We start from the raw sequence: 12,762 nt of genomic DNA on the forward strand, positions 1-12,762 counted from the left end.
TAAGACCCCATACATTTTCTTGTGCCCCCATATTTGAACAGTTTGAAGTCCTGGATGTACTTAGGCGTTTTCATTTTGAGAAATACTATGTTGTTCACATGTATACTGTTAAAACCCAGGGGAGATTCTATCGTTACATTTTCCCTGAATGCAACATATTTATTAATTAAGCAGGTTATGATTCAAATGCTGAACTTATTGACCTTCCATCTCTATACTCTTGGCTTTTTTTCTCCCCATTTATAGGTGCTGAGCTCACAAGGCTACCATGTAGTCGCATTCGATTATAGGGGTGAGTAGGTAATTCTAAATCTGTAACTCTAGATTTAAAAAGATTTTCAAAAGTGTGTTTACTTGCATATCTGTTAATACAGATCTGACGAATGATTGTACATGGGCGTGTTAATGTCTACTAGTAATGGGTGGGACAAAAATAAATAGCATGGGCAGTGTTAAAGATTCAAAATCAATGCCATTTAAAAGCAATGCTGCACAAAGATGCAAGAATAGCCAGAATTACATAACTGCACAGAATCTACTGGATAAGCAGAACTGGCAATATAATTAAGCTTGAATCACTACTGTCTGCAGCTTCCGTACATGTCTCATGATCTTGATGGAGCAGTGTTTGCATGCAATGTCTGTTTGATTTGGAACCTGCTCATGACCAAAAGTTTCTTATTCTAGAGAATACAAGCAAATGTGCTTATTTCACAATTTTCTCCTAATTTCAGTATTTTTCCATTTAAACCTATTTTATATTTGCCCTCCATGAAGGTCTTTTCTTTTATGGTGACAACCACACCACACTACTGAATGACATGATATGGAGCTGAATTTCTTTATCTTGGCTTTGTTGTTAAGGATATGACTCCCCTTCAGCAAAAAGGAGATTCAATTGTAAAGTTAATCGCTTTTGGTCACTGTTGCTGAACTGTATTGCTAGCAGTAGGATAGCATTGACTGGGACTTGGGGCCAGGCCACATGCATTCTTGATGGGGGACTGTAAGACTGTAACTTCACAGGTCCCACAAGAATTGCTGGTCAGTTTTCATCTGTGAGGAGTTGTAACGGTCGTTTGAGTATTCGCAATGTTAATAGGGCTGTATTGTACTCTGTTAATGAATTGAAATTTCTCGGTCATAGAATCACAGAATTTACAGTGCTGAAGGAGGCCATTCGTCCCATCGAGTCTGCACTATCCCTAGGAAAGAACACCCTACTTAAGCTCACACCTGCACCCTCTCCCAGTAACCCCACCTAACCTTTTTGGACACCCAAGGGCAATTTAGCATGGCCAATCCACCTAACCTGCACATCGTTGGACTAAAGCTAAATTAAAGTACTTCACAGAATATCTTTAAAGCTACTCGTAGGGCCTCAATTGAAGGAGGAGAGGAATGTGAGTATTTTGCAATTGGAATACTGTACTAAAACAAAAACAGAAAATGCTGGACAATCGCAGCCGGTCTGACAGCATCTGTGGAGAGTGAAGGGAGCTAACGTTTTGAGTCTGGATGACGTTTTGTCATCCTCTTGTTCAAATATCGCCATGGCCGTGCCCTGCCCTGCCGTTGACCTCTCAATCGACTCTCTCTCTGTCTTCCTCCAATCCTGTTTTTTTTTTTGCCCCCACTGCCTTTGCCTATGATTGGTAATTGTACCAATCCAGGACTTAAGAACTGAAATTCCCTCTTGTAAGGGTACAAAACAAATTTCACCTGGTGTGATTAGTGTGTAATATTAATTAAAAGGATTTAAAGGTGGGGCTTTTGTGATTTTGCTGACATGTTGATTAGCTGCTTATTGTTGATGCTTTCTTTAAAGAAATGGTGACTCATTTTTGGCAATTAAGGCACGAATTTGTACGTGCACTTTTGGACACAAATTGTTAATTTTGTGTTTGGCTGCATGGCGTAACTTTGTTTAGTTACGAAGCTCATTCTTACCTGCCTGTTGGAAACAGAACTCGGGAAGTCCTGACTGTCTTCGGACCACCTGGGCATGCGCAAGCCCGGAGCAGGCTGCGTTTGTGCTGTTCAACGTCTTCACGTTCTTTGGGCCCAGGACAGCCTAGCAGAACGATGCAGCGAGGCAAAAGAAGGATATGTAAACCCAGACCAGGTGACTGGGTGTGTAACACCAGAGTTAAGTGTCTCAGAGAGAGGGACACGGAGAGGAAGTGCTAAGTAAGGGACACAAACAGGAAACAGAAACAGGTCCCAGTTCAGGAGAGGATCAGAAAACCAGGTTTCAATTAGAAAAGAGCCTCAGAGAGCAGACTTTAAGTAAAGTGGGTTCGGGAGAAGCCCTGGCAATTGAAGAGGGCTCAGAAGAAACCCTGTGCGGGCTATTGGGGCAAAGGTTTCTCTTTGGAGCAGTGGTGTTCTGCTTGGTGCAGCTGAATAGTTGAGATTATGTTTGTAAGTTGATGCTCGAGTGTACGTGGGGACCCAGGGGGAATGGGATCTCGGCACGCGGAATTGAAACCCTGCACGATGGGCTGTCATTGAATCGAGTTGGAACAACCTTTGGAGAGAATTCCAAGGTGGGATCCTGGAAGGTGAAGAAGATTGAAAACCCTTGTGAGAGGGTTGGAGCTTCAGTGAATTTCATTTACTCAGTGTGACTAACATTTTTTCATCTGGATGGCTTGTTGAGAAATCCATGGAAACGGTTTTGGTCACATCTGTCATTTATTGTGTAACTTGTCCAACCACAGTTTGCCTGTTAGTTCACATGTACGACATACTTGCCCTGAATGCTAGAGCATAAGATAAATATCATAAATTGTTTAATCATTCTGACTGTGTACAGTAATGTTTATTTTTGTTTTTTTCAAAACTCATGGAATCTTGTGGCTTTATTCTGTAAGTAGATGTCTTAAATCTCAAACTTTGTCCATTTAAACAAAACATATTGGCCCTGATCAGGGTCCCACCAATAACTTGGGAGTCTGGTCAAGAACCATAACAATTTTAAAGTTAGGGCAGCACGGTGGTTCAGTGGGTTAGCACTGCAGTCTGCGGCGCTGAGGTCCCAGGTTTGATCCCGGCTCTGGGTCACTGTCCGTGTGGAGTTTGCACATTCTCCCCGTGTTTGCGTGGATTTCGCCCCCACAACCCAAAATGTGCAAGGTAGGTGGATTGAACACGCTAAATTGCCCCTTAATTGGAAAAAATTAATTGGGTAATCTAAATTTATTTATTTTTTTAAATTAAAAAAAACAATTTTAAAGTTATTACTTTCGAACTTCTTAGCAAATAGGATTAGGAGGAGGCCGTTTGGCCCTTCCATTGTATAGCATGTTTATAGTCCTGTGTTGTAACATCGCTGGGTTGGTATCTAATTTTTATGTTTATATATGAGTGTTGCTCTTGGCATGCTTTCTTACACTCCTTATTAAGCCAGACTTGGTCCCGTAGCTTGATGGTAATGGTAGAGTGAGGGGTATGTTGTGTTAGGAGGTTGCAGATTGTGGTGGAATAAGATTTTCCTGCTCCTCCTACCCCACAGTGCCTCAAGGATGCCCAGTTTTGAGCTGCTTAGATCGGATCTGAATCTGTCCCATTTTGTTCCATACCGTGGGCAGCACGGTAGCATGGTGGTTAGCATAAATGCTTCATAGCTCCAGGGTCCCAGGTTGTTGGGGGTATAGGGTGGATACGTGGGTTTGAGTAGGGTGATCATGGCTCGGCACAACATCGAGGGCCGAACGGCCTGTTCTGTGCTGTACTGTTCTATGTTCTATGAATGGTGAGAATGCCGCACAGTGTGATGGATGGTATCCCCAGTGTGAAGATGGAACTATGTCTCCACAAAGACTGTGGTTATCATTCCTACCAACAGTGTCATGGACAGAGTCATCGGTGATAGATAGAATTGGTGAGGGCGAGATCAAGTACATTTTGTTCTTCTATTGGCACTCTCACCACTTGCCTCAAGCTCAGTCTGACAGGTATTTCCTTCAGGACTCCTCCGTCAGCTCGGTCAGTAGTGTTGCTACCCAGCCACTCTTTGTGATAGAGATTGCAATCCCTCACCAAGTGAGGGATTGCAGTCGTTCTGTAATTCAAACAAATAGTCTCCAAATGATACAGATGCTTTTCTCTGGATAATTTTAACTTGCAACACCCGGTGAAAAACAGGTGATAACTAATCAACCTTCTGATTCATACAATGCCTGATTTTCTTTCCCCTTGTAGTTTGACGATGAAAGAAAATTAAAATGATTCCTGTAGTGTGAATATACTGATTAGTACAAGGGGGGAGACACTCAGAAAGGAGATCTTGAGACCGTGGAAATCTGGTTCATCGCCAGCTAAATTTGGCCTTTTTTCTATCTGCTATTTATAGGTATGGCTTGTTTGGTTGCATGGTCACCTCTGAATCACAAGGTTCTGGTTCAGGTCTCACTCCAGGGGTTGAGCACAAAAACCAAGGCTAACAGAACTCCAGTGCTAACTTTCAGGTGAGGGATTAAAGCAGGGCCTTATTTCCCTGCTTGGGTGAATGTAAAAGATCCCATGGCACTATTTTTGAAGAGGAGTTGGAGAATTATCCCAGTGTACTGGACAATATTTATCCCTCTATCAACATCACACACAGCAGATATTTTGGTCATCACCGCATCACATTGTTGTTTGTGGGAGTTTGCTGAGCTGCCACTTTGCCTCCATAACAACAGTGACTGCACTTCATAAAGTACTTAATTAGCGATGTCCAGTAGTAGTGCAAGTCACTGTATAAATACAAGTCTTTGTATCTTTTAAAAATTATTTTTCACGCCAACTCCTCCCACTGCTTCTAAAACCATAAAGATATGGTGGAGCACAATTCCATGAACAGCGGCCACTCGTCATATTGCACGCAATCTTTCTGGCCCACCCTCTCCACACTTTCGGGCCCATCCCTCATCCCCTTTCTACTACTGGGGTATAATTTCCCCACAATTAATGTCATCGTGGCAAATAAGGTAGAACAGTTTATGAATCTAATGTATGTCACACTGCCCATGTGACTAAGTGGTCAGGTGCACACCATCTTTTCTGTTACCAGCTTTTCTATCAGGGCAACTGTACAAATGACATTTTCTGAGCTACAATTTTCAGTGGAGGACTTTGGACAAAGAGAATCAAATGATATTTAGTTTGTTGAGAAACTAAAGAACTGCAGGTTGCGTGCTTGTTAATAGGGACAAAGTGGACAGGAGCATTTGCCTATTCCATCTGGGAACATGTCCAAATTGATGAGCTGAGTCTCCCTTTTGATGTGCAGGTTGGTTAAATGATCTGTGGTAGTGTGAATTTAATTTGAAGCACATGTAGGTCCAAGAGTAACAACAGGCCATAATTTGGGACTGCTTGATGTTTTCCCAGAGTGGCTCTTAAGAAATGTATTGTTAGGGCAGCACGGTGGCCTAGTGGTTAGCACAACCGCCTCACGGCGCTGAGGTCCCAGGTTCGATCCCGGCTCTGGGTCACTGTCCGTGTGGAGTTTGCACATTCTCCCCGTGTCTGCGTGGGTTTCGCCCCCACAACCCAAAAATGTGCAGAGTAGGTGGATTGGCCATGCTAAATTGCCCCTTAATAGAAAAAATAATTGGGTAATCTAAATTAAAAAAAAAAAAAAGAAATGTATTGTTGGGACAAAGGTTATACAATTAGCGAGATACCAACGTTCATACAGGATGCGCAAAACATTCCAGTCCTCGGCATTTTTCAGTGTGTTATGAATGAAAATCAATCTTTTAAATTAGATAATTTATTCAGGCGCCTATTTATTTCCAACACACTAAATTGAATGATCAATAATAGGCACTGAGTTATCACAACAAATACACAATGTAAATACATAGACAGCAGCCTTGGGTGAAACATATGGAGGGTAGCGCTCAGTAGAAAAGATGTGTGAACAGATCAGCTCAGTCCGTAAGAGGGTAATTTAGGAGTCTGGTAACAGCCCGGGGAAGAAGTTGTTTTTGAACCTGTTGGTGCGTGTTCTCAGACTTTTATCTCCTGCCTGATGGAAGAGTTTGGAAGAGAGAATAACCCGGGTAGAAGGAGTCTTTGATTATGTTGCCCGCTTTCCCCAAGGCAGCGGGAGGTGTAGATGGGAGTCAATGGGTGAACATGAAAATTAAATGAAAATCGCTTATTGTCACAAGTAGGCTTCAAATGAAGTTACTGTGAAAAGCCCCTGTGGGAGGCGGTTTCACATGACGGACTGGGCTGCGTTCACGACTCTGTAGTTTCTTACAGTCTTGGGCCGAGCAGTTGCCAGACTAGGCTGTGATGCAGCCAGATAGGATGCTTTCTATGGTGCATCTACAAAAATTGCTAAGAGTCAATGCGGACATGCCGAATAGGTTTGTAGCAGAAGGGACAGCAAGACCAGAGATTGCAAAAATGGTAGAAAGAGAGAGATGAAGACTCTGTATCCGAAACAAGCACCATTCGTAACAAAATGGATGAATTGTGAGCACAGATACAAATAAATATGTATGACCTGATAGTTAATACAGAGACACACTTATAGGTTGACTAAAACTGGGGCCTGAAAATTGAAGGATATTTAACATTTTGAAATGCTGGGAAGCTAAGAAAAGGTGGTGGGTTAGCTCTGATATTAAGGACAGTAGTGAGTAATGACCTTGGCTCAGAAGCGCTAGCTGTAGAATCGATGTGGGTAGAGATAAGAAATAGAAACGGTAAGAGATCATTTGTGGGAGTGTTTTTTATGGTTCATGGGCTCCTTAATAGTAGTTACACAGGACAGAATATACAGGAAGGAAAATGGGGCGTGCAAGAAAGGTACCATAATAATCATGGTGACTTATCCACATGTAGATTGGGCAAATCAGGTAGCAGGCTATTTTGGACCTAGTAATGAGCAACGATACAGGATTAATAAATACCATTGTGGTAAACAAGCCTCTTGGTGGCCGAGATCAGAACATGGTAGAGTTTCACATTCAGTTTGAAGAGGAGAAGTGTGAATCTAAGGCTCGTGTTTTCAACCTGGACAAAGGAAATCATAAGGATTTGAAATCGGATCTAGCTAAATTGAATTGGGAAACTAGGTGAAAAGGTAGGACAATAGAGATGAAGTGGCAGACTTTTTTAATAAGATATTTAATGACTCAGCAAAGATTTATCCCAGTGAGAAAATAAGACTATTTAAGAAGGATACATTATCTGTAGCTGAACAAGGAAGTTGAGGGTAGTATCAAATTGAAATAAACACTGTACAAATCTGCAAAGGGTAGTGGTTGGTCAGATTTTATGAAACAGCAAAGAATAACTTTAAAAAAACATAAAGGGAGAAAGTTGAGTATGTGAGACATTTAGCTAATAATATAAAAACAAATAGTAAGAGTCTCAGCTAGTATATAAATAGGAAAAGAGTAACAAAGCTAGAGTTGGTCCTCTAGAGAGTGGGTCTGGGGAATTGATGATTGAAAACAAGGAAATGAACAGAAATTGTGTCACTCATCACAGTGGAAGACTTGGAAAACTTCCCAAAGATACTTGAAAATCAAGAGGTGAACAGGAGGAAGGAACTCAAAACAATCCCCATCACTAGGAAAAGGTTGCTGGGAAAACTATTAGACCTGAAGCTGACAAATCCCCAGGACCAGGTGGCTGGCATCTTAGGGTCGGCAGAGGCAGTAGTTGCATTGGTTATAATCTTCCAAAATTCCTTAGATTCTGTAAGTGTCCCAGTGGGTTAGAAAATAGCTAAGATAACATTTTATTCGAGAAAGGAGAGAAACAGAAAGCAGGAAGCTGGCCTAACATCTGTCATTGGGAACGTGCTGGGATCCATTATTGAGGAGGTTATAGTGGGTTGCTTAGAAAATCATCATTTGATCAGGCAGAGTTGGTATAGTTTTGTGAAGGGGAAATTGTGTTTTATTCATTTGGGTTTTTTGAATAAGTAACAAGCAAGGTGGATAAAGGGGAACCTGTTGAGGTGGTGTACTTGGATTTCCAGAAGGCAATTAATGAGGTACCTCATCAAAGGTTACTACGCAAGATAAGATTACATGGTGGGATGTGAGCTTTATCTAATGAAGGACGGTTGGAGTCTATCTATTGGAGTTTAGAAGAATGAGAGGTGATCTTATTGAAACCTAAAAGGTTCAGAGAGGTTTTGATAGAATAGATACCGGGAGGATGCTTCTGTTTGTAGGGGAGTCCAGAACTAGGGAACATATTTTAAGAATAAGAGGTCTCCCATTTAAGAGGGAGATGAGCAGTTTTTCTAAGGGTTGATAGTATGTGGAATTCCCAGAAAGCAGTGGAGAATGGGTCATTGAATTTATTCATAGAGTAATAATAATTTTACAGCACAGAAAGAGTCTGTTCAGCCCATCGTGCCTGTGCAGGCCATCAACCACTTACCTATTCTAATCCTATTTTCTAGCACTTGGTCCAGGTCCGTGTATGCTATGGCATTTCAAGTGTTCATCTGAATGCTTCTTAAAGTTTGTGAGGGTTCCACCCATTCCAGCAGTGAGTTCCAGATTCCTATCACTCTGGGTGAAAATGATTTTCCTCAGATCTCCTCTAAATCCCATGCTCTTTACCTTCAATCTATACGACCTGTTTATTGACCCCTCTACCAAGGGGAAATGTTCCTTCCTATTCACCCTATCTATGTCCTCCATAATTATGTACACCTCGATCAGTTTTCCCCCCTCAGCCTTCTCTGCTCGAAAGAAAACAACCCCAGTCTAACAAACCCCCTTCATAGCTGAACGAGAGAAGAGTTAAAATAAGTTGGAGTTAAACAGATTATTGATAGACGAGGGAGTCTAGGGTTATGGGGGCGGCAGACCTCAACCAGATGGACAATTATCTTATTGAATGGCGGAACAGGCTGAAAGGGTTGAATGGCCTACTCCCGCTTCTAAATCCAATGTTCCTATGGTAAAAGTGCAGTGAAACGTCAGTATGATCAGTGAACCTCTTTGTACGATGAATGGATTGCTTGAAACAGTGCAGTTTATTACACTTAAGTTGTACCACTTTAGTCCATTGCAGTTTTATTTAATGGAATTCTTCCTTATCTTCCATAAGGCTCCATTTCTAAAGATCATTACAGCTCCACTGCAGTTGCAATGGTTAAGCTGAAGTTGACATTGATGTACTGTCATCAGATTTTTCTAACTTTTTAAATTTGATGGTATTATGCTTCATGCAAACATAAGGGAGTAGACAATTGGGAGCTAAGATGACAGGATGGGAAGAGGTGACTAGAATTGAAGGAGAACCGTGTGAAATATCATGGATAAAAGAAAGACTTGTATTACAATAGCACCTTTCACAACCTCAGAACATCCCGAAGTGGCTGAGGTACTTTTTGAGGTGTAGTCACAGTTGTAACATAGGAAACACATGAGCCAATTTGCACACGGCAAGCTCCCACAAACCACAATCTGCTGAAGACTAGATCTGTTTTGAGGGATAAATATTGACAAGGTGTCGGGGATATGATACTCCAGATTTTTCAAAATAGTGCCATGGAATCTTTTGCCTTTTTCAAAGGCATATGCGGCTTTTGTTTAAAGGCTGACCTGAAAGACAGTACTTTCAACAGTGCAGATCTCTCTCAATAGTGCACTGGAGTGTCACTTTTCACATTTTTATTGTAAAAATAATTGACTAAAAGCACTGTTGAATAAACATTATTGCTGTAGACATTTTGTACCTTAAACTACAGAACATAACTTCCCTTTTTACTTTTAACACAACAGAAACACCCATTTCACAGGTATATTTCTACAAAGCAGTTGCCCGCTAATCCACTCTTGCTGCAGCAGTAACCTCACTTTCAAACTTCTTTCTCTTTGTCTCGCGTTCAGCTTGCACTCTGACTCTGACCTTCCAGAGAGCGCGCTCCCTGATTCTGTGCTGCTGCTTTTACTTAACTGTCTCTGGAGCAATATTCCCGTAGGTTTTTTTTTAATCTCCACTCTTGCAGATGCTCACCCTGCTTTTCTTTGTTGATCTTGGTGCTGTTTTCTCTTGAGGCTCATTCTCTCTGCCTCGAGAGGAAAAACTCTTCACTGGCTGGAGTTATACCTAACCAAGGACATTGCTGCAGGTTTCCACTGATCTCCATTTACTTTGGTATTACTAAAGACCTTTGGTGCCACATTCAGTCAAATGTAGCTTTAATGTCAAGGCACACTCACCTGACCTCTGGAATTCAACTCTTTTTGTTCAGACCAAGTTCATAATGAGATCTGGAGCTGAATAATCCTGCTAACCTAGACATCATGTAACAGAATACAGTAGTTCCTTGTTGCAATGTTGTAGCTCCAACCTATCTTTAGCCGCTTTATCAATGATCTTTTCTTCATCATAAGTTCAGAAATGGGACTGTCTGTAAAACAGTGTTCAGTTCCAGTTGCAAGTCCTAAAATAATAAAGCAGTTCATTGTCACGTGTAGAGAATTTGGATAGCATGCAGGCTTGGAGTCCTCAGTGAAAAATAACGTTTGTGCCGTATAAGTGCTAGGCAATGATTGACTCCAACAGGAGACTCTAACCTCCCGCCTTGACCTTAAATCTCCACTATCCACATCCATGGATGCTGTGTTTACCACCTAGAAGATGTACTTCAATTACTAGCCCAAGCTGCTTCTTCAGCACCTTCCAAATCTGCAAACGCTATTCTGGAAGGGATACTACCTACATGATTTTCTCCAAGTTACGTACCATTCTAACTTAAAAATATATTGCTGTTCCTCATTATTACTGTGTTAAGATCTGACACTACCATTACCTCCATCACGTGAACTGCAGTGGGTCAATAATGTCATAGAACCATAGAATTTCTACAGGGCAGAAGGAAGCCATTCGGCCCATCGAGTCTGCATTGACCCCCTGAAAGAGCACCATACTCAGGCCAACTCCCCTGCCATATTCCTGTTGTTGCTCTGCTTACTTGCTATAAATATGGCGATTAATAAGGTTGCCTTTCTTAATCCTAATTATGAATATGCTTTCAGAGTCGCCAGGTATCTCTCGATACCGCCACAAGAATACCGATCAAAGAGCCAATACACCAGTTAGTTAGTTCAAAGTCAATACTACTTTATTTACACACTGTATGATCTACTCATGCACAATAACTACAGGCTAAACTATATTTATCACTAACATCTATACTTAACTTCGGGTGCCCACTTAGGTCAGAGGAACAATGGCCGTTGTTCGAAGCTGAGGCTGTTCGGTTTGAAGAGGTAACAGGAGAACAGCTAAGGTCGTCCGTCTGGTAGCGACCTTGACCTTGAACTTACTTGCTTCTGGTGATGCTGGAGGAAGGGTCTCTCCGCTTGAGAGACGAATCCAAGAGGCTGAACCGTTGGCGGGGGTTCCTTCTTATACGTGGAGGGGCTTTGCGCGCTTTTAGGCGTGCCTTAAACTTGGTCCCAATTAATTGGGCAGCTTCTTGATCACTGCCATCGATCTGCGCCAATAAAGGGGCGGGTGACTTGATGGCGGGGTGTGTCCTAGGTGGCCATTGGCCTTGTTTTGTTTGTGTCTTCTTGCTGGGGTAGTGGCACCGGACTGTCTGGGACAGTATCGGCTACCTGAGCACTCGTTCTTTGTTTCCCGGAGATGGGCCATCAATATGTAAATTGACCCAGAGTCTCGGTTCCGTCTGCAGACTGCTTTCCAAATATACATTCAGGCTCTGTGCCTGCTTGTTTGCTTTGCATTGTCCATTTTCCCTATAGGCTCTGCGAGTGTTCATTTTATATACTGAAAGTGGCTATACCGTAACCCCACTTAACATGCGCATCTTTGGACACTATGGGGTAATTTAGCATGGCCAATCCACCTAACCTGCACATCTTTGGACTGTGGGAGGAAACCAGAACACCCGGAGGAAGCCCATGCAGACACTGGTAGACCGTGCAAATTCCACACAGTCACCCAAGGCCGGAATTGAATCTAGGTCTGTGGCGCCGTGAGGCAGCGGTGCTAACCATTGTGCCACCCCAGGTCAGTCGCTTCCATCTTAGAGGGCAATCGGAAATTAGCAATAAATGCTAACCTTGCTCACGTCCCATGAATGGAGAAAATTAGGCTTGAGGGGCAAAAAAAAGTCAATTTCTGATCGTCGTGTTGCAGAATAGGTTTTGCTTAGCCTTTAGTAAAACGCATGACAAACAGAATTGTCTTGCAGCAGAAAAGAGCACAAAGGAAAGCACTGACATTGGGAATGTGTGTTAACTGGTCTACAACATGCATTGATTAAGTGGAGTAGGAAACTTCAGCTTGTACTAATTTTGGCAACAAAAATTAACAATTTAAATAGCATACGGTATCACTTTTCTATTGGTCTGACCTTGTTAAAGTTAGGAACACTGGAATAACTGCCTCATAATTTGTTTAACTTTTACTACTCTTTCTGAAATGTTGGGGCAGTGCAACTGGGGTTGGGCACTCCAAAGATGTGCTGGGAACACCCCTCTCCCTGGAAATTCCCAGGTGAGGTTTGCATGTCAAAAAAAATGTGAAAGATTGAAACTTCTAACTTATAGTAACTATAGTACAGACCCACGACCACCTCCCCTCCGGCTTACCTCACTCTTTCCCACAGGGACTACCCACCCCTACGAAGACTGCCCCCTTGCCCCCTCCTTCTCTCTCCCTGAGGCACAGCCCAACCCGACACTCGGCGTATGCACTTTCCCGGGCCTGTTGAGCGCCATTTAAACTTGGCTGAACCTTTAACTCACC

The 12,762-nt window shown here is 42.3% G+C and overlaps 1 protein-coding gene across 2 annotated transcripts in view; it reads left to right on the forward strand.

Annotated features, from left to right (window-relative positions):
• Positions 1-12,762, forward strand: part of abhd12 (abhydrolase domain containing 12, lysophospholipase) — a 138,600-nt gene that overhangs the window by 60,063 nt on the left and 65,775 nt on the right. For both annotated transcript variants that reach the window (XM_038804684.1, XM_038804694.1), the window contains exon 6: positions 247-292. In XM_038804684.1, the coding sequence (XP_038660612.1) occupies positions 247-292 (46 nt within the window). The remainder of the gene's footprint in view (positions 1-246; positions 293-12,762) is intronic.

This window comes from Scyliorhinus canicula, chromosome 1 (genome assembly GCF_902713615.1).
Source record: "Scyliorhinus canicula chromosome 1, sScyCan1.1, whole genome shotgun sequence".
In the NCBI taxonomy this organism is placed as follows: domain Eukaryota; kingdom Metazoa; phylum Chordata; class Chondrichthyes; order Carcharhiniformes; family Scyliorhinidae; genus Scyliorhinus; species Scyliorhinus canicula.